Source organism: Haliotis rubra, unplaced genomic scaffold, assembly GCF_003918875.1.
Source record: "Haliotis rubra isolate DU_JTF1 unplaced genomic scaffold, ASM391887v1 Scf271, whole genome shotgun sequence".
NCBI lineage: Eukaryota > Metazoa > Mollusca > Gastropoda > Lepetellida > Haliotidae > Haliotis > Haliotis rubra.
This window is the reverse complement of record NW_025766792.1, coordinates 968,841-991,448: the sequence shown is the minus strand read 5'-3', so window position 1 is coordinate 991,448 and position 22,608 is coordinate 968,841. Positions and strand designations below refer to the sequence as shown.

Below are 22,608 nucleotides of genomic sequence, written 5' to 3'. Positions count from 1 at the left end.
ATACAGGAAATGTGGGATCACGAAGGCCAGTATCCTACTTTGACGTTTATCTGAAAAAATGAAAACAAATATATCCAACCTTTTGTTTCAAAAGCAATTGCTCCCGCCGCCATTGCTGCGGCCATTTGACCCGCTACGTCACTTCCGGGATGCGCTGCAGTCACCTTGTATGCTGGGCGGGGCATGGTCATATCTTCAGCGCGACCAAACACATCATGGTCAGTTTTGCCCTTGCCAACCTAAACAGTGACGTCATCATCAACATCGTGGTTCTGTCTTTGGGTTCAAGACAAATTGTCAAGAAAGCAAATAACATCTGAAATTTACTGAGAAAACAATGAGATAATAATATGTGAAAAGTAGTGGACATAGATAGGAAAAACTTGCGCCACGTGTGCTCCGCCCCTTGCAGATCTGTTTTTCGATGCATGCGAGTCAGAATCTCTGCTCGGTTTGGCAAAAATAAGGAAATTTGGCCAAGAACTTTAACTTAAGCTTCAGACATACCGATGATATGTACACCTATTCTCACGAAATTTGCACCAAATGATAAAAATTAAAGTTCTTTTTAAATGATAAGTCATTTTATTGTTAGAACATCATTTATTATTCACACAATTCAAACTATGAAAAGTCAGATGTCAAGGAGAACACGAAGATCGCCAGTCATGATTGGGACCCATGGTTGGTAAAGTAATTTGCTTATATTGATCATCAAACGTACTGTACAGGTTTACTTAAACTACGTGTTACTGGAAATATATTTCCGATAAGTTTTATCTGTATTATATTGTGATAAACAACACAACTTGGCCATTATACAACCTGAATACAAATCTTGTAATCTAAAACTCTACCATATCTATATTACAGAACTTAAGAAACATTACTGGTGAAATGTTGCATTAAAAGATACAATAGAGATTAACTGTTTCTTCGTTTCATTCATTATTTAAAGTACAGACAGTACAGAAGCACAGTGAAAATTCATCGAAACTGTAATTACATTCCCTGTTTAGTTAGATGTAGAATAGCAACAATGAGAAGCCATCTAAAAGTAAATAATCATTTAACGTTTAGAAGATTTCATGCCATAACTTTAGATCCATAAAACTATCTTACCTGAGTAGCCCTGATAATGTGTGATCAGTTGTACTCGGGTAAGACATCGTGCACACTTCAATTACGCTACTGAACAAACTGTCCGTCATGCCATGTGCTTTTGGCGCTTGTATGACTGCGCCATTATTACTTCTGGAACCAGTGCACGGTCAGTGCCAAAGGTACGTAACTATTGTGTGCGATCCGTGAAAAAGACGATGCTCCTTTGGAAATGAGGTCACGTAGATTACATAACGTAGATTACATAACGTAGATTGTACATTACATAACGTAGATAACATAACGTAGATTACATAACGTAGATTACACAGACGTCCTTCAGCACCCACCAAACGTATAAAGTGTAAAGGAAAAGCATCGCCAAGGAGGGATAGGTCTGCCGACATGCCAACCGGCGAAGGCGACCTCAAAAGCACCAAACACAACAAACAACATCTCCTTCACTTAGTTCTTACTACTGAATAGATCCGTTCATTTTAAAACCCTTTTTGGTGACACTGGTTGTACAGTTTTTATCTTATGGTGGTCACGTAGATTACATCCTTAAATATCTCTACAACTTTAAACCTGTGAAACATCATGGTGAGAAATCGGCTGAAATTTAGTGGCTATGAGATTGATATTGTATTGTCCCAACATAAAACTGCAAATAAGGAACATTATATATTAATTATATGGTTATTTTCATGGGGTAAAGTAGATTACACTTTTTTGGGAAACATCACATTAAACACGAATTCTAAAAGAAATAAAGAGATGAATACATGTTCTGGGTACAGACGAAAGGGACAATAACTTATGTCGAAAATGTAATCTGTTTTGTTCACACTAGATGACTATTTACTTTGAAATGACACTCAAAATGTTATACCATCATTGGAGACATGCACATTTTGGTGATTTTGACCAACGTTTACCCTGAGTCACACACAGGAATAACAGATCATTGACAATTTCTACGTCTCGGATACCTACCAAGCCTGTCGCCTAATATAAACATGAAATGAACAGGTGAAATCAGTAGCAAAGTTTGTTTTAAAGCGGAGACACGTAACATTACAAATGGTGCACATTTCGTGAGAATAGGTGTGTAAGCCCGATAGGCTCAAAGCGTTATATCTAGATAGTATTGAGGGCTTGCTCAACTTTCATGGTGATCCTTAGCAAAAATCATCATGTGTAAGCCAGGGATTTTTTTATGATGGTAGCTCCGTGTGCGCGTGGTGTGTGCAAATGTGTGGGTGGTGTTTGTGTAAGAGTGTGTTCGTGTGTGCGCGAGTGGAATGTGTCTCTGTGTGCGAGGTGTGTGTGCACGTGTGTGTGCGTACACGTGTGGGTGTGATGGGTGTGCGATATTTGGTCGTCTCTCAGCGAGGTGTGCGTACACGTGTCTGTGTGATGTGTGTGCGATGTTTGGTTGTCTCTGAGCGAGGTGTGTACACGTGTGTGTGATGTGTGTGTGTGTGTGTGCGATGTTTGGTTGTCTCTGAGCGAGGTGTGTACACGAGTGTGTGATGTGTGTGTTTGGTAAAATACTGGCACACACTGCCCAGATGAAACCAACCTGTACGTAAAGTTCTTGCCGCGAAGGTTCCCAGCACTTCAGGAAGTAGTCAAGCGGCCATTTTATGCAGCTGTACATATGATCCAGTTGACCCGAGCTGACGTACGCGTCCTTGAACTTGATCATCCCCCAGGTCAACAAGGTCACGGACGCTCCCATCGGAAAATTAAATTTGATGTGATCCCCAGCTGACAAATAGAATCATTGAGATATACTGAGAAATCAGGTCATTGACGTAGCATGTTAGCAAGTAAGACTTCTTAAAACTGATTCAATTAAGTACTGACGACATAGGTGAGGGGCGGTGGGGTAGCCTAGTGGTTAAAGCGTTAGCTCGTCATGCCGATGACCCGGGTTCGATTCCCAACATTGGTGCAATGTGTGAAGCCCATTTCTGGTGTCTCCCGCCGTGATATTGCTGGAATATTGCTAAAGCGACGTAAATCTAAACTCACTCACTCACTCACTCACATAGATGCATCCACCCTCCCGATTCAGCCCATGGTATGATAGTGTTCAACGCCACCCTCTGGAGTATTTAGGTGATATCATGGTGTGTTAGCTTGACGAGAGAGAAAATCAAATCCCGAAGTGATCCTGGTGTTTAACGTTGTGAAACAGAGATCGGCTGAACGACTGGTACCCGCTGTATTAAGGTACAAATGTATGATTGTGATACATCGATATGATACTGACCGTCATACCACCCTCCTGTGAGGTCTTCCCCGCGGTCCCCCTTGTCCCCTAACGCTGAGTCCCCCCTCCAGGGGATCCTGTTATCTGAAGGGAGTTTGCCGGAACGCTGGGCCTCGTAAAACAAGATAGAATCCCCAAGTAACTTCGTGTAGTTGTAGTTGCTGTTTCCACCTACATGTGCAATAAAACATGAATATCAGCACCATCAACATCATCATCATTATCATCATCATCATCAGTGGGGAGTTTGCCAGAACGCTGGGCTTCGTGAAACAAGATAAAATCCCCCAATCACTTCGTGTAGTTGTAGCTGCTATTTCCGTCTACATGTACAATATAGCATGAATATCAGTACCATCACCATCATCATCATCATCATCATCAGTGATGTCTGTTGTGCTGAGTTCAGTAGGACATTCTGCAGCTTCATTGCGAAGGCTCCTCAACATTATGCTAATCAGGCCACGTCTCCCTGTTATAAAATTCTTACACCGATTTGGAATAAAGAGGATTGTGTCATTGTATAGTGGACTTTGTGTAGCTGTTTTCAGTCCGGTTAACACGAAGTGTTTGGTTCATGAAGCATGATGTGAACCACTTATCTCGACAACACTGACAGGGGCGGAAACCAATAATCATATCCGGGGCTTGTCGTTGTTGTCTATAGAATTCTGACAGAAGTTTGTTTAATCTCATTACTAAAAGATGTCAGCCACGTGAAGCAGCAAATAGATTCGTTCTTGAGAATAACGCATTACAACTGCCAACAGCGCCGACATGTCTTCAAGCCATATGTATCTTAATCTTAATTATATCACTGATCATGGGTCAATGTGTTCCGTCATGAAACAAGATCTGGGCACACTTAGGCTGTGTTTCCTTCATTCAACACACGCCGCGCTGATCACAGCTGGTGACTTTCTAATTCGTGCTGGAATAATGCAGTTGTTTGGCTTATTAACGAACATCGTGGTCTTTACTAAAACTAGCACGTGTTTAGCAGATAGGTTTCGTTAACATTTGTATGCTTGTTGTCAATGAAGCCCCGACAAAAGAATGGGTCTGAATCCCAATGACTCCTTAAATGGATTGAGATAATTTGTGTCATCTAGCAATGCCACATATACCACAAATATATATTCTGAATATAGGAATCTTAAACATATATATTTATAATATTTTATTATGAATTCTGCTAAAAATTGTATACATGATGTTAAACATCGAAGCTAACACTGCATCTTATGTATCTATATGAATGAAAAAGAATTTATTCATTAAAGTTTTTAATTTCAATTAATTAATTTGTCGAGGATTAAATTGTTCATTTCATGAAAGAGAGGGTGAGAGATTTGCTCATAATCTGAATGAAAGGTACATGTTCCTCTCATCAATGCCTTCTGTTTGTGTTTGCAGAGACCATATAATCTATTATATGGTCTCTGGTGTTTGTGCTACGAGGGGCGTTCAAAAAGTAGTCAGCCTAACAGTATTCCAAATTAGATGTCCAATGTTAGAAAAGCTTCCATTTTATTTTGAAGCAATTATTAGCAAAGCCATATCCAAAATTTCGCATATTTGGGGAATGTGGTTGCAACACATTAGGGTACAATATTTCATAAAAAATTGCAGAAAATGAAAAACGATCTGTCATTTGGTACCTCTTGAATAACGGTATTCCCTCAGATAAGGTCATATGCAATATGTTCAGTATAGTATTGGATGACTTCCCGTCATAATCAGCATTCAGAGATTTGGATTGATTGATATATTTTTAGACGGGGCTGTTTTTAAAGGACACCCCCATTTTAATCTTTCAAAAACATTGTGTCCAGATATTCGAGCTGGCCCTGTTTACAATATACTGAGAGCTGACACTTGTGTGACCATTCAGTACTTATAAATACACAGTGCCATTTAGAAAGTGGTCAAATATAACATATGTTATATTCAGTATTTAGTTTGAACCATCATGTATGAAAAGTTTAAAACATTACAATAAGTTATGTCCTTCCTCTCAGTGGGGGTGGGTAGTGTCTCCAAAACGAGCTCTTTCAGTAAACATGAAGTGGGGAGTCACTTTCTAAAGCGATTATAGTTACAAATTTATGCAGTTTAATATCTAAGTTTGATTCTAAAGGACTTCTGTCTATCTCAAACACACAAAATGTTTCTTGCACGTTTTGTTTTCTGAAGTTTGTGATGCATTTATTGCAGATTTTGCGTTTTTGGGGGGATACCAAGATAGAACGTCAATCAAAATGGGGATCGTGAGGCTTGAACATAGCAAAACCAATGAATCCGTTTTTAGCCTTGTGAACATTTAACGTCATCAATATCATGAAAATTTGTAACAGCCAATGTGGCATGGGAACTATGTGCATACGTACTCAGTGTTTTCAACGTACGAAAATAGTGGATTGGACATTCCAGCAAATTAATTATTAGTATCTTTTGATGATCTATATTAATAGTAATGTACTGAGTGTAAATAGGTGGACCTTACCTCAAGATGTTTGTTAATAATGGGTGGGTTGGCCATTTCCGAAATTAAACACTCACAAAAATTGATGATTCTCATCAGAAGCAGGGGGGCGGCAGGATAGCCTAATGGTTATTGTGTCCCTCTTCACGCTGGGTTCGATTCCCCACATTAGGACAATGTGTGAAGTTCATTTCTGATGTTCTCCGCCGCGCTATTGCTGGAATCTTGCTAAAAGCGGCGTAAAACCTTATTCATTCACACACACACACCCCCCCCACCCACACCCACACCCCCCCCACCCACACCCTTTAAAAGCATCTATTTTAGATTTACTTCCGTGATGTGACGTCACTGGTGTCGTCGTCATGTGACTGCTGGGCGAGGGCGTGGCTGGATACCCGGATGGCTGGAATCCCTCGAAGTACAGTGACGCAGTTGGTAGTGTATGGACGCTTGTGTGAGCCTCGATCTCCATCTTGATTGTGTCGCCTGCACCGAGGTCCTTGTTGTAATTTTTGTTGGCAATGACAAACTCCCTCCCATTGTTAAGTTTCTGAACAACGTGAGCATCCCATATCTGACGATGAGGAAACATTTCAATACCTTTATTGTACTAGGGCATTTTGATATGTTTAAAACTTACCATCAAATATGCAACTTTTCCTTTTTAACACAGATGTAAACATATGATTAAGAAAGAAAGAAAACATGTTAGTTTAAGCTAGGGGTGGGTATTGCAAAGAATTTTCATATTGCGATATATTGCGATGCAAAAGCATTATTGCGATGTGTATTGCAATATATTGCAAGATGTTTTTCTTAACAAAAAACTACTTATAATCGAGTTAATGTTTGATTTATAAAGCAAAACCACAACAAAATCACTATGCTTGATTCACCTTAATAAAAACATTTTATGATGACAAAGTAAAAATGTAAATAATATTTGGCACAAATGAAACAAGTAAAAGAACTTAACAATCCAGTTAAATGTAATTTTCACCACGATCATTTCCACCACCCTTACCACAATTTCCACAATCATTAAGATTACCGAGTGTTACGAAGGTTTTCCAAATGCATGTCAAAATTTTCGATCAGCGTATCGCAATACGTATCGTTTTCATGTGTGAACCGGTATATATCGGTAAACCGGTTATATTGCGCAGCCCTAGTTTGAGTTCACTGGACTTCGATTGTGATTATACTGAACAAAATTAAAAACTTGACACATGTTAAAGTGAACCCTACAATGGAAGCAGTGTGTGCAATATTATGGAAATAGATGTGTATCAAACAGCGCTCATCCAGGGCCCCGTTTCACAAATCTCTCGTAAGCCTAAGAGTTCGTAACTTTCCTCGTAGCATTCCTACCCCCTATACTGTAACACTGACTTACGATAGTCGTAGCGCTACGACAGTTTTGTGAAACGAGGCCCAGGTAACAAAAAGTGGATTGCACTATCATGCTATTGGACGTTCTATGAGTTTTCACACCCACCCACTTATGTTAGAAGTTGCGGCGTAGCGGGGCCTACAAATAATCACGGGCAGTTAAAGTTAGGAAGAGTTGAAGGATTTCAAACCTCACTGAACATCATTTTAACCAATCAGATTGGCTTATACATTTTCGTCTGTAATTTATAAGCTTCCATTGTGAGTCGTTCAAACATACATTAATGAGTAATATCTGCATGTACACATTGTATAAGAAACTATTTTACATTATCATGTAATTGAGGGTGTTATCGGTGCAATAAAGCAATCTGATAAACTTATTATCCAAATCTGATAACTATGCAAATTACGTCAATCCACGAACTACTTTCACAAAACTCCATACATTCCATGCGAATCTTAAAACGTTAACATTTCATTGATGACGTCGTCGCGAGTTTACATTGCGTGGACGACACATACCGGCGCAGCGATGACTTAGCCCCATGGAACTCTGGGTAGGAGAGTGCGTGGACGAGTTTGTAAACAAACATGGCTGTCCCCATTATCAAAATTGGTGATTCTGTAAGAACTGATGACAGAGGTTCTGGAGTCGTTACTGCAGTAATTGACTTTAGAAAACATGAAACGGAGTACTTCGTTCAAATTGAAGGTACGGATTATGAGGCACGAGTGAAAGGCGATCGTCTAAGGAAGGTACAAACCAAGGATTTCGATCGATCGATCGATCGATCACAACAAAGCAGATGACGAATCCATTTCGTCAGGTATCAGAAACTGATATTGATGAGGTGATTACTCGCAATGAAAATAGAAACACTGCCAAGAAAACCCTGCCTGATTTTGTTGTTCTTTTTAGACAGAAAGATCTTGTTTTAGGCACGAGTTATGTTTGCACGGTATTAGCGACTCGTCGCAACCATATTCCGCTGCCATGAACGACCTTCACCTTTAGTGAACCGCTCAGTATTCGTGTGCTCGATTCTCTACATATAAATTCACGTACGATTTGCTTCTTTTTTTAGAGTAATTTTAAGAATGACATTATTTTATAAAGAGATAACCTCGTGTGTTTCTGTATCATTAATATCATATATTAGGAATAAACACTCATGGAAACGAATAAGCGAACACATGAAAGTACAAGTGTTCCTTTATTTATTTCAAGAATTTCACCCACAGTACAATACATACATTGTGAAGAAACCTGGAAAAGAATAAAGGAACACTTGTACTCTCATGTGTCACCTTATTTGTTTCCATGAGTATATCAATGATACGGAAACACACTCGGTTAGTACTCTCTATGTAGGAAATTACATAACATTGATTTATTTTTAACCAATCCTTATCAAGGGTACATCAATGTTGCCGAAAGAAAGTTCAGCAGCAATAAGGTCAACCGATAAATATGTGCTCACGTCTATTTTGTTGACGGGTGTTGAAAAAAGGACATGCACCCTCCATCCATGCAGTGCCTTTGGTGCGTGGAGAATTAGGTCAGCTAAAAATCCATGGTCCAGTTTCTGCTTTATGACCACTTCACACTGACCAACCACAACACAAACAACAAACAAGTACACACTGGCTCTCATGGCGTCTTGCTTTCTTGTCCGACTTGCCTTATCTAACGATTAAGCATTTACCGTCGGCTGCCCAGTCCATAGATAGACAGGTCTGTAAAACTGGCGTCTGACCTAAGTTCTGTTTCGCTACTATCAAAACTCTCCACTCCTTCTTTTTTCAAATAGTTTGTATACGTCTTTAAGAATATCGCGCAACGTTGATCTAAGTTTAATAAAGATCTAAAATACCAAGGATGTCCAATTAAACATGGCATCAGAAAACTGTATGTTTGTTTCTCCATCATGCGAAGCGAAGAAGCTGCTGATTGATCGACCACTTGATTGATATCGATGCATCTGCACTGAAGCGTCACATATTGTACTAAATAAGTATAACCACAGATCTTTCCCCTTTCTGAGCAGCTAATCTAATATAAAGAACGTCTCCCGTAAACACTGTTGTCATCAAAATAACTTAAGACATTCTGTCTAGATAGAGCAACTAAATTTCGCAATTACAATCTTCACAATAATTAGGGATTTTATGAAGATCTACGTAAGCTATTTTCGTGTACTATTGGTGATAATACAATTATATTTAACTTTATTACACTTTTACATTTTAATGTGTATTCTGACTAGAAGGTATATTGAGTACATGTCCACTCGAGTACTATATATATTAGAGTGTGCTGACGTTGGCCGCCTTGGAACTTTCTGAAACTTGATTGTAAACATTTTAGCGTTGACTGGCTTTGGGTGATTATCTCGTGGTATATTTATTCAGGTATGGTGTTGAGTGGGTTGGTTGTATTCAGTGGTAAGTCTGCTAAGCGAGTCGATTCCCTAGTTCGTTATGATAAATATGCGACCATGAATCATTTTTTCAAATAGCGATGAGGTATCCGTATCTCCACCAGTAGAACACGTCACAAACACATGAAAAGGCAAGTCATTTATTCACTTCTCTCAGACGATTTGTGATGGTTTGGTCGGAAATCCTTCGAAGACTAGGCAACTGTCCTGTAGTGACGTAGGTGAACTACCGGATAAAACCGGCCTGAGTAGGAGTGGTCCCACTTGGTCTTCCACTTCTGGGACGACCTTGGGTCGAAGTGAAGCGGGTATGTCGAAGTGAAGCGGGTATGTCGAAGTGAAGCGAGTATGTCGAAGTGAAGCGAGTATGTCGAAGTGAAGCGAGTATGTCGAAGTGAAGCGAGTATGTCGAAGTGAAGCGGGTATGTCTAAGTGAAGCGGGTATGTCGAAGTGAGAGCGGGTATGTCGATGCCATAATCAAGGAGTTGTGATGGACGTTGCCTTGCAACGGCAGACTAGGACTCCCCTGCTTCCAAACGTCCAATGACGATATTTCAGTCACTAGCACTCAATCTTGCCATTTTCTATCTTCGTTTACGTCACAAAATTTTATAATGAAATGATGAAGTTGGTTTGTCCTTTTATAGTTGATGCCTCTACACATGTTTCCGACATTGCACGTGCAGTTTCTATCGTTTTCATTCTTACGTGTTTACAAATTTTGGTATGCGTCAAACGTTCGTTTTCACATTGGTGATTTTGAGTGAGTGAGTTTAGTTTTACGCCGCACTCAGCAATATTCCAGCTATATGGCGGCGGAATTGTCTTAATGACGATTGCTGACAAATATATAAAAATGAACTGCTGGAAGATTAATGATTGTATTCTCTGTCTTCTATAAGACGCGGAGACACAGTTTTGGTTTCCTGCCGCTTCAGGTTTTAAGATCATTGAATATTCTAGTTGACGACGTGTAAATGCCCTTTGATGGTTTCATTAGACACCCGTCAGATGGTAATAAGTCATGGTGAGTGTGAAAACCCTGCATTGGCACCCCGTGAAGACAAGTTATCATACACAGTACTAATTACTTCAGTTGCCTGGCGTATGGCGAGAATCTCGTCTTTCACGTTCCCATTTGTTTGCAAGTAATAGTCACAGACGACAGTAAATCACTAACGCTCAAACGTCAGTTCCCAGCCACCAACGGTCAGATGGCAGCAGCATATAATCAACAGTCAGAAGTCTGCCCTCAACAGTCACAAGCCAGACGTCAGCATTCCGCTGTCAGTTGTCATACTCCAGCCCTCAGTAGTACGGTCTACACTGAGCAGTACGGTCTACACTGAGTTGTACGGTCTAGATTCAGCAGACAATGGTCTACACTCAGTAGCCAACGGTCTACTCTCGGCAGTCAACGGTCTACTCTCGGCAGTCAACGGTCTACTCTCGGTAGTCAACGGTCTACTCTCGGCAGTCAACGGTCTACTCTCGGCAGTCAACGGTCTACTCTCGGCAGTCAACGGTCTACTCTCGGCAGTCAACGGTCTACTCTCGGTAGTCAACGGTGTACTCTCAGCCGTCAACGGTCTACACTCCGCAGTCAACGGTCTACACTCAGCAGTCAACGGTCTACTCTCAGCAGTCAACGGTCTACTCTCGGTAGTCAACGGTGTACTCTCAGCCGTCAACGGTCTACACTCCGCAGTCAACGGTCTACTCTCAGCAGTCAACGGTCTACTCTCGGTAGCCAACGGTCTACACTCGGTACTCAACGGTCTACACTCAGTAGTCAACGGTATACACTTAGTCATCAACGGTCTACTCTCGGCAGTCAACGGTCTATACTCAGTAGTCAACAGTCTAGTGTTGACAGGTGCGAGTTGTTGATTGTCTATATTCAACAGTTGACATTCATCTGTGTGGTGTGTCTTCAGTAGTCAGAAGAAGTGTTCATATCTTACACAATGGATGGAATTGATATGATCACAAATTTAACCAATCCTGGTCAAAATAGGACTCCTTTTACGAACGCCTCAGCTGGTGAACATTCATTCCTGATACCAACCAACCCATTGTCTGTACACCTGACGATAGGAGCGAGCATGATACCCTTAATTCTACTGAGTAACCTTGGCATAATTTGTACAGTCATCTTCTCAGCGTCTTTAAAAAGACCCAGCTACGTCCTCGTCTCCAGCCTCGCCACTGCTGACCTCGCCGTCGGTGCTGTCGTTCTTCCTTATAATATTCTGTTGAATTATATGACTGAATTGAAGACCTCAAATGCTGGATGTGTAATGAATTTTTGTTTTTGGATCTGGGGACTGGGTCTATCCATCACTCACCTCTTTGCCATTGCGACTGAACGTCTCGTAGCTATCCAGTTTCCCTTTGTCCACAGAACGTCGTACACAACGTCGAGGGCTGTTACAGTTGCCGTTTTTGTTTGGGTAATCTGTAGTGGCCTTGGATTTGGCGCTTTAAGTTTCTTGAACAGTAAGGAATTCAGTTGCAACATGCAAGAAATGCTGGCAAGTGTGTTCGGTCGTGTATTGACCATCTGTCAAATCCCCTTGATCCTGTCCACTGTGTTTATATATATCCGAGTGCTGTGGGTAATCCGGCGATCTAGAAACATGAGGACACATGTGATAAGTGCAAGCGTGATTGCTGAACGTAGAAGGTCCATTGCATCCTTCGTGGTGTTTGTCTTGTTCCTCGTGTTCTGGTTACCAGTTTCATTAAATGGAATACTTTCAAGGATTCTAGGTGTCAGAGACTTGTCACTCTCCAAATATCTGTCTCTTCTCGCCGCAGCAAATTCCTTCGTCAATTCCATCGTGTACGGCGTGATGAACAGAGAGATGCGGGCGGTGTGGAAGAAGACTCTCAAGTGTGGCCGAGCCGCTTCTGAAACCCGAGGCCTCCAAGTAAGGGTGGACGTATCTCGGCCATCCCTCCCCGAAGGAGCAGGTGTTTCTGCAGCAGCTGGGTGTAGCATTGTGAGCGACAATACATCTACACCCACAGTGGTTTCCATGGTGACTCTAAGTAGTGCAGATGAAGCATAAGAAGTAAACTGACTAGGACCAAACACACCATGACAAATACCCGAACCTAACAGGGCCGGTAAATCTCGCGAGGCGGTACTTCCCGTACTAAGCTTGTTCCCGGCTCCCTTTGCGCGCGCCAACTTGCGGGACCCAGCTTACTTCCGGTATCAGATTTCCGATAACAAGCGTATATTCAAGAACCAGTTCTGGTTCCTAATTGCGCGACGGCCAAATACGACTACTAGACGGGACCGAGTGTACAACCATGCTTGGCTGTCACAGCTGTTGAAAGTCGTTATTGTTGGCTAATTTGGGGGGTGGTCAGATCGGAAATGTGTTACTCCTTCATTGTCGGTTTCTTACTGTCAACTGACCACCATGAGACCATTCGAAAAGGTATGAAACGTTGTTTGTCATCGGAAGTACTAAGGTCTGGTGAAGTGCCGTGACCTAGTTACGGGCCTTCTATCACACCAAACACCCACCCGAGCAACCGTTGTTGTAAGGATCTCTCAGCAAAAAAGACTGTTCGACATGTGGTATATTCACTTGTATGCAGTAACAGTACATACACCATAAAACATCTACCATAAAACAGATCTAAAGCATATAACAAACTTTAGAAAGGCATTCGATTCTGTGGATAGATGACGATTGCAGTAATTATTTGGTGGCAAATGTATGTTATGCTTATAGACATTATGTTACGGACCGCCTCCGTGGTGTAGTGGTTAGAGCATCCGCCCGGAGAGCGCAAGGTCGCGGGTTCGATCCCCGACCGCGTCATACCAAAAGACGTTAAAATATGGTACATGTTGGTCCCTGTCTGGCGCTCGGCATTAATGGGTACAACAAGGACTGGTCGGCTCGGAGTCAGTATAATGTGTCTGAGTGGGTATCCATGCTTCACTGCGGCATGGTATCTCAGTGGGCTAGCACTATAAAACCAGCTTCAGTCTGGGCTAGTACAAGCAGCCGCACCTTACACACACACGCATGCGTCGTCATATGAGCGAAATATTCTCAAGCACGACGTTAAACCCAATTTCACCACACCACCTCACCTACATTATGTTACAATGTTACATTTAAGTAAATCGGTGTTGTATCAATAAGAACAAAGGAAGCTTTCTGTCAATTGTAATCAGTTTTGTATAAATTATACACTTCATATTTTCTGTTACATTTTTTTTGAATGTCCAATTCAGTTGATATCATGTGGTTAGAACAGCAACTTACATTGCTCCTACAGGGCCACTTAAAGGATCAGATTCAGTTCATCGACATATCCTTGCTTATAATATCAATCACCAGATTTCCTGGTTCAGACTCAATATTTAGTGAAATATGATAGCCCCATTTCTTCACACATTATATTGGGAATCGTACCTAGGCGTTCGACGTGACGAGCGAACGCTTTCACCAATAGACGTCCCCGTTTCCCTAGCTCCAATTGAGTCAAGTCTAGATGTTATTTGGTTAGAGTGAGTCTAGTTTTACGCCGCTTTTAGCAATATTCCAGCAATATCACGGCGGGGACACCACACATGGTCGTGTGGTTAGAACCAGCGTGCGAAATAGTTTCCAAATTTTGCTAGCCAGTCGGGCTACCTATGCATGAAAGTTACCAGCCAACAAAATAATTCACTGGCCCGAAATTTGAATGTCGACAAGGGTTTCATCATTAAGCTACTACTATGATGAACATTTTCATCTGGCCATAATCTTGCATGATTTAAAAGTGTATTATAACTTAACAAGTCTGAGAGAGTGATATATTTACAAAATGATCTCATGAAAATTCACTAGTCAGTCGGGCCAGTGACTGTGGAGAGTTACTGGCCCGACGGGAATTTTACTAGCGACGGGCTAGCGGGCCAGTGTCTATTTCGCACACTGGTTAGAACAGCTACCTACACTGCTTCTACAGGGCGACTTAAAGGATCGGGGGTCAGATTCAGTTCTTGGCACGTCATCGACATATCCTTGCTCATAATAACAATCACCGGATTGTCTGGTTTAGACTCGACGATTTACAGCCTGCTGTCTTATAACTAGATTAGCACTGCGTTAAATAACAAACAAGCAAACATTATTTTGAAAACCCTCAGTTCTGCTGTTGGCAATATCGAAGATATGCATTATTTGTGAGTGAGTGAGTGAGTGAGTGAGTTTAGTTTTACGCCGCACTCTATCTGTAAATAATCAGATCAGACAACCCAGTGATCAATAGCATGAGCATCGATCTGCGCAATTGGGAGCCTATGACATGTGTCAACGAAGTGAGCGAGCCTGACCACCCGATCCCGTTAGTCGCCTCTTACGACAAGCATGGGTTCACGGGTCTTATTACTTGTGGCGGCGCGTGGTCCTGTGCTTAGAGCTTAGATCATATATCATATATCATATATCAGTTGAAGTTGAGCAACGTTCAGCGCGTAGAGTGCTTGGATGGGTGACCGTGTTTGGCAGCTTGACTCCTGAGAGTTTCTAGGACTTCATTTCTTTTCCCACAACGAAGGTCATGTGATACCAGGGTCTGTTTGCAGTGAAAACGTACCGGTGAATTTCACTTTAAACAAAAAAGTAAATCGAATAAAGTGAAATTCAGATTGCGAATCCTAATAATTTTATCTTACCAATTAAACATTTAAATCTTAGAACTGTATTCAACTTAAGATAAAAGTTGTTTCACAAACGATCATAGATTCAAATCGGTATTATTGGTTTGCATTACAAGGGGGGTAAGCGCAGTCGTTGGAACAGTTAAACAAATGCACGTGCAGTACGCGATGAGCGTTAACTTAGACCAACCCTTCCATTTGTCACCACTCGATACTTGTTATGTCATTCGTCACCACTTGCCCCTTTCCGTAACCTCCAAGAAGACTCGTCCCCCATTCGTCACCACTCGCCCCTTTCCGTAACCTCCAAGAAGACTCGTCCCCCTATCGATGCTTGTTATGTGCGAAAATACAACAAACCAATCAGAACGCGCGTAAATGACTGCGGTGCTTTGATAAAATAAATCCCGAGTACTTAAATCGTTTAAGGCATTATGTTAATGTCTAAAGAATCATGAAAAATATATATCGTCATATTGAAAGTACAAAGAACGTAGCTAACAGGATTTTGCTGCCTATTATGAAGTTTTTAATAAGAATCACGCGAATGACGGTGAGAGATTCAAATACACGCACGTGCGTTTGTTGACATAACGGCTCTCATGGGTCCAACGGAGTGTATTTCTGACGATCTTGCAGGCTTGTTATGGAGATTGTACGTGCGCTTCGACCAATTTTAGGGAAATGTAATTATAATCGCTTCGCGTTTCAAAACAATAATATCGTATTTGTATGTAACTAATCAACCTTAATCTTTAACATTGGGCTTATATTTCACAGCTCTGGGGATATTTTAGTCTGACTGTTTTTTGGTCATTCATATTTTTTTTCAGCGAATTCATTTAAAATTCCACCTGGGGTGTGACAGCAAGGATACACGAATGTTCAGTTTGAGAAAAAATTTAAAGTTGAGAATCTGCTTTGGGATTTAATGTAGCCGAAAAAATATTATTTTATTTGTATATTCAATAAAACAATTCCCATTTTTGATTTTAAACCCTATTAAAAAAATTAACATAATTGGAAATATAAGTCGAACAGCTGGTAATAACTACATTTTTAATTTTTTTTAAAATATGTCTTTAACAAGTATGTTTTTCTCCTTTTAGTTGTATCAAAGAAGATTAATTCTTTAAGATAAATAGGTAAAAAACACAACAACAAAAAAACAACCTAGCAATACAATGTACATGTGCTTCGGTGATATTAAGAAACATTGGAATCAAACAGGGATAGAGTTATTGTTCTTGTTTAAAGTAGTTCTGATGTTCATGCGCCAATATGAAATCCTTCCAGAGGGGCACGAGTCGCTATTCGGCTTGTCCCGAAATAACACGAGTTGGTTACGAACGTGACATTCGCAGTGTTAGTGAGGCAGATTTAAAGTAGCTCCCCATTAGGTTTTTAGTGGTGGTTCTACACCGCACAAACTACTGCACTCTGAGACAAATATGTGCTACAGAATGGTTAACTTGCATTGAAATATATCTTAAAATCTGAAAAATACACATTAATTTTGAACATTTATCCTTTTGTTTTGTTTTGTTGTTGTTTTGTTTACGTCCATACTAACGTCCAGCGGTTCTTCGTTAAGATGACATGTTATCGGCGATGTAACGATATGGAATACTGTTAAATGCGCCGTTAAACCCAACTCACTCACTCACTCATCTTCTCTTGCATTTCAGCCCTTGTGGCATTGGTCTACTCTCACCGCCGTCATCACCACCATCGCCGTCACAGGCACCACCACCACCATCATCACCACCACCACCGTCACCACAGGCACCATCACCACCATCGTCGCCACAGGGCAGCAGCAGCAGCGGTCAGCAGTCAGCAGCAGCGAGCAGGTAGAGCTCCAGCAGCAGCGAGGAGGGATCATCGTCCACCATAATATTCACTTTGTACTCCTCCGGCGGCGGGTCATCCGGGTCTTCAGAGTCACGTTTAGCGAATGCTCCAGCTTAGTTCTGGAGGGTCTTCTGATTGCTATCCTTAGTCTTCTGAGTCCTCATCCGAGGCGACTACCCCATCCCGATCCCCGTGCCTCTACTCCCTTCAGGCGGCGGCAGCGATAATACCTCGACAACAGCCATCACCAACTACATCCCCATCGTCCTCACCATAAATTATTTATCGGACCCTGCATTATAGGTATCGCATCTCCCATTTATATCTGGTTATCGCGGAGTGGTAGGATGATCGATTGAATGTTGTTTGACGCCTCGATAATATCTGATACTTTTGTAACACCTCTTCCGTTATATCTAGTGCACATTGTACAGTACCTCACATTCCGTTATATCTCGTACTTTGGTACACCTCTTCCGTTATATCTGTAGTCACGTTTCGGTCGGAAGTTCGTAGTTGTGCGTGTCTCATCTCAACGATTAACGACTCGACAAAATGCCGCAGTGTAGGACTAAGTATTGAACACTACTTGCCACGATTTAAGCTTTATAATGGAAGAAACAATTATTTTGATCCAATTTAAAAGCTTTGACTGCTTGAAAATCCAGACTGCCCACATATATTTAATTTTCTCTCAATATCACGAAAACATGATACACGAACCACGGTGGCTGACATGGCAAACTAATATTTTTTTCAAGCTCAAACACATGTTTACCCATGGTTAATATCAAAATAAAGGGGTCGTCATCAATAAATATATTATATCATAACACTACTCACACACATTCTTGGCCCTTTGCGAAGCGTCGTGAACATGGGCCATGTGCTCTAGTCGACTTGAGTCGCCCGGATCACTTTACCGACTTTGTACACCTCTCCCGTTATATCTGTACTTTGTACACCTCTCCCGTTATATCTGTACTTTGTACACCTCTCCCGTTAAATCTGTACTTTGTACACCTCTTACTCTCCCTCTTCCCGTTATATCTGTACTTTGTACACCTCTCCCGTTATATCTGTACTTTGTACACCTCTCCCGTTATATCTGTACTTTGTACACCTCTCCCGTTATATCTGTACTTTGTGCACCTCTCCCGTTATATCTGTACTTTGTACACCTCTCCCGTTATATCTGTACTGTGTACACTCTCCCGTTATATCTGTACTTTGTACACCTCTCCCGTTATATCTGTACTTTGTACACCTCTCCTGTTATATCTGTACTTTACACCTCCTCCTCCCGTTATATCTGTACTTTGTACACCTCTCCCAAGTTATATCTGTACTGTACTGCTCTCTGTTATATCTGTACACCTCTCCCGTTATATCTGTTATATTCTTTGTTTGTACACCTCTCCTGTTATATCTGTACTTTGTTATATCTGTACTTTCTCTCCGTTATATCTGTACTTTGTACACCTCTCCCGTTATATCTGTACTTTGTACACCTCTCCTGTTATATCTGTACTTTGTACACCTCTCCTGTTATATCTGTACCATATCTGTACTTTGTACACCTCTCCCGTTATATCTGTACACCTCTCCCGTTATATCTGTACTTTGTACACCTCTCCCTCTCGTACTTTGTACTTACCCTCTCCCAAGTTATATCTGCTATATATGTACTTTGTACACCTCTCCCGTTATCCTGTTATATCTGTACTTTGTACATATCCTCTCCCGTTATATCTGTACTGTACTTGTACACCTCTCCTGTTATATCTGTACTTTGTACACCTCTCCCGTTATATCTGTACTTTGTACACCTCTCCCGTTATATCTGTACTTTGTACACCTCTCCCGTTATATCTGTACTTTGTACACCTCTCCCGTTATATCTGTACTTTGTACACCTCTCCTGTTATATCTGTACTTTGTACACCTCTCCCGTTATATCTGTACTTTGTACACCTCTCCTGTTATATCTGTGTACTTTGTACACCTCTCCCTGTTATATCTGTACTTTGTACACCTCTCCCATATCTGTTATATCTGTGTACACTGTGTACACCTCTCCCGTTATATCTGTACTTTGTACACCTCTCTCCTGTTATATCTGTACTTTGTACACCTCTCCCGTTATATCTGTACTTTGTACACCTCTCCCGTTATATCTGTATCTGTACACCTTCTCCCCGTTATATCTGGACATCTCTGTTACTCGTTATATCTCTCCCAAGTTATATCTGTACTTTGTACACCTCTCCCGTTATATCTGTACTTTGTACACCTCTCCCGTTATATCTGTACTTTGTACACCTCTCCCTGTTATATCTGTACTTTGTACACCTCTCCCGTTATATCTGTACTTTGTACACCTCTCCACCTCTCCCCGTTATATCTGTACTTTGTACACCTCTCCCGTTATATCTGTACTTTGTACACCTCTCCTCCTGTTATATCTGTTATATATCTGTACTTTGTACACCTCTCCCCGTTATATCTGTGTACACCTCTCCCGTTATATCTGTACTTTGTACACCTCTCCTGCTATATCTGTACTTTGTACACCTCTCCCTGTACTTTGTTATATTATATCTGTACTTTGTACACCTCTCCCGTACACCTCACCTCCCTGTTATATCTGTACTTTGTACACCTCTCCTGTTATATCTGTACTTTGTACACCTCTCCCGTTATATCTGTACTTTGTACACCTCTCCCGTTATATCTGTACTTTGTACACCTCTCCTGTTATATCTGTACTGTACACACTCTCCTGTTATATCTGTACACCTCTCCCGTTATATCTGTGTACTTTGTACACTTTCCTCCCGTTATATCTGTACTTTGTACTTTGTCTGTACTTTGTACACCTCTCCCGTTATATCTGTACTCCTGTTATATCTGTACTTTGTACACCTCTCCCGTTATATCTGTACTTTGTACACCTCTCCCGTTATATCTGTACTTTGTACACCTCTCCCGTTATATCTGTACTTTGTACACCTCTCCACCTCTCCCGTTATATCTGTACTTTGTACACCTCTCCCGTTATATCTGTACTTTGTACACCTCTCCCGTTATATCTGTACTTTGTACACCTCTCCTGTTATATCTGTACTTTCCTCTCCCGTTATATCTGTACTTTGTACACCTCTCCCGTTATATCTGTACTTTGTACACCTCTCCCATATCTTATATCTGTACTTTGTACACCTCTCCCGTTATATCTGTACTTTGTACACTTCTCTCCCGTTATATCTGTACACCTCTCCCGTTATATCTGTACTTTGTACACCTCTCCCGTTATATCTGTACTTTGTACACCTCATATCTGTACTTTGTACACCTCTCCACGTTATATCTGTACTTTGTACACCTCTCCCGTTATATCTGTACTTTGTACACCTCTCCCGTTATATCTGTACTTTGTACACCTCTCCCGTTATATCTGTACTTTGTACACCTCTCCCGTTATATCTGTACTTTGTACACCTCTCCCGTTATATCTGTACTTTGTACACCTCTCCCGTTATATCTGTACTTTGTACACCTCTCCCGTTATATCTGTACTTTGTACACCTCTCCTGTACACCTTATATCTGTACTGTGTACACCTCTCCTGTTATATCTGTACTTTGTACACCTCTCCCGTACACCTCTCCCTCTCCCGTTATATCTGTACTTTGTACTCTCCCCGTTATATCTTTGTACTTTGTACACCTCTCCCGTTATATCTGTACTTTGTACACCTCTCCTGTTATATCTGTACTGTGTACACCTCTCCCGTTATATCTGTACTTTGTACACCTCTCCCGTTATATCTGTACTTTGTACACCTCTCCCGTTATATCTGTACTTTGTACACCTCTCCCGTTATATCTGTACTTTGTACACCTCTCCCGTTATATCTGTACTTTGTACACCTCTCCCGTTATATCTGTACTTTGTACACCTCTCCCGTTATATCTGTACTTTGTACACCTCTCCCGTTATAGCTGTACTTTGTACACCTCTCCCGTTATATCTGTACTTCGTACACTTGCGTGTAATCTGGATATAAAAGGTCAACTTGGAGATTTCCATGTAAGGATAATTCTGACTTGGATATCAATATATAGAGGTATATACATAGCCACCCGTGTTTATATATATATATATATATATAGATAGATACACGCCAGAGCTATATATATCTAGGTGTCATTGTTTGATTTAGATAATTAATTATCTGTACTACCAGGAAATAGCATGAGTTCTAGGACACAAGAGTAAGGGCGTAGCATATGCGTGACCAACTCGTGTTATTCCGAGACAAGCCGAATAACGATCTTCTTGGAGGTTACGTAAAGGGACGAGTGATGACGAATGGACTTTGCACTGCTATTCCCAGAATGTCCAAGTGTACAATAAACATTCTCTAGCTGATTTAAATAAATTCCAGTACTTTAGTCGTATCAGCAAGCCAGCCTAACTTGGTGTTTACATGTTTCAGATGATGAATAATCTAGTGAAATGTGACCTTGAAATCTCACTCACCCTTCTTCAGATAGACAGTGTCACACCATAGCATGAACAAGTTACAAAAACAAATGTAATATTGACAAGCCATATGGATAACAACTTTTAGTTCGTGAGTGCGACGCTTCACTACAGATTCTTGTAATAATGATAATAATAATAACTATGTGTATGCTCATAGCGCTACAAATATACTCCAATATCAATTTTAACTCTGTCAATGGGGACACAAACACAAAGCAGTAGATTTTAGTCCAGGTATGTCTGTCGGAAGAGATATGTTTTAAGCTCGGACTTGCAAAGCGAGAGGGTTTCGAGATCTTTGAGTTCAGTTGGGAGTTTGGGAGTTCCATAGAACTGCAGCATTATAGCTGAAAGATCATGTACCGTTGTCAAGCTCCCTGCAGTACAAGAATCTGTCTCGAAACGTCGCACTCATGGAACTAAAAGTTGTTATCCATAAAGTTTGTCAATATTGTGCTTCCCAACTTCTAAAATGCCACTCAAAGACGTGATGCACAATTTAAAGTGAAAATAAACAAATGTATTTGTTAACAAAAGTTACACCAAAGTCTCTTCTTCTGTCATCCTGTAAAATAATTTCCGTTCTGTCTCTCCCCTTTTAGACCAACACATTTTTATGATCTGCATACGAAAGATCATATTTGAAATGATAATGCAAAGGTTACACACTGATTTGCATGTAACGATATCAAAGTATAATATATATCATCTAATTTCCATTGATATTTTAAATTCGTTAGATACGTTATGCGATGTATAACATGCCAATGGATAAAATTGCAACCTTGCAAGAAGTTTACATTGTAACATGTATCA

General features: G+C 40.9%; 1 protein-coding gene across 4 annotated transcripts in view; it reads right to left on the bottom strand.

The window, feature by feature from the left end:
• The window catches only part of LOC124280673 (endoglucanase A-like), a 51,955-nt gene that overhangs the window by 9,062 nt on the left and 20,285 nt on the right, over positions 1 to 22,608 (bottom strand). For 2 of the 4 annotated variants that reach the window (XM_046716668.1, XM_046716669.1), the window contains exons 2-4: positions 3,383 to 3,553; positions 2,687 to 2,874; positions 80 to 239 (exon numbers count right to left, since the gene is read on the bottom strand). In XM_046716668.1, coding sequence (XP_046572624.1) covers positions 80 to 239; positions 2,687 to 2,874; positions 3,383 to 3,553 — 519 coding nt within the window. Of the gene's footprint in view, positions 1 to 79; positions 240 to 2,686; positions 2,875 to 3,382; positions 3,554 to 6,200; positions 6,445 to 8,746; positions 8,902 to 22,608 lie in introns of those variants that run through there. The other 2 variants (XM_046716666.1, XM_046716665.1) reach the window with 2 other exon arrangements.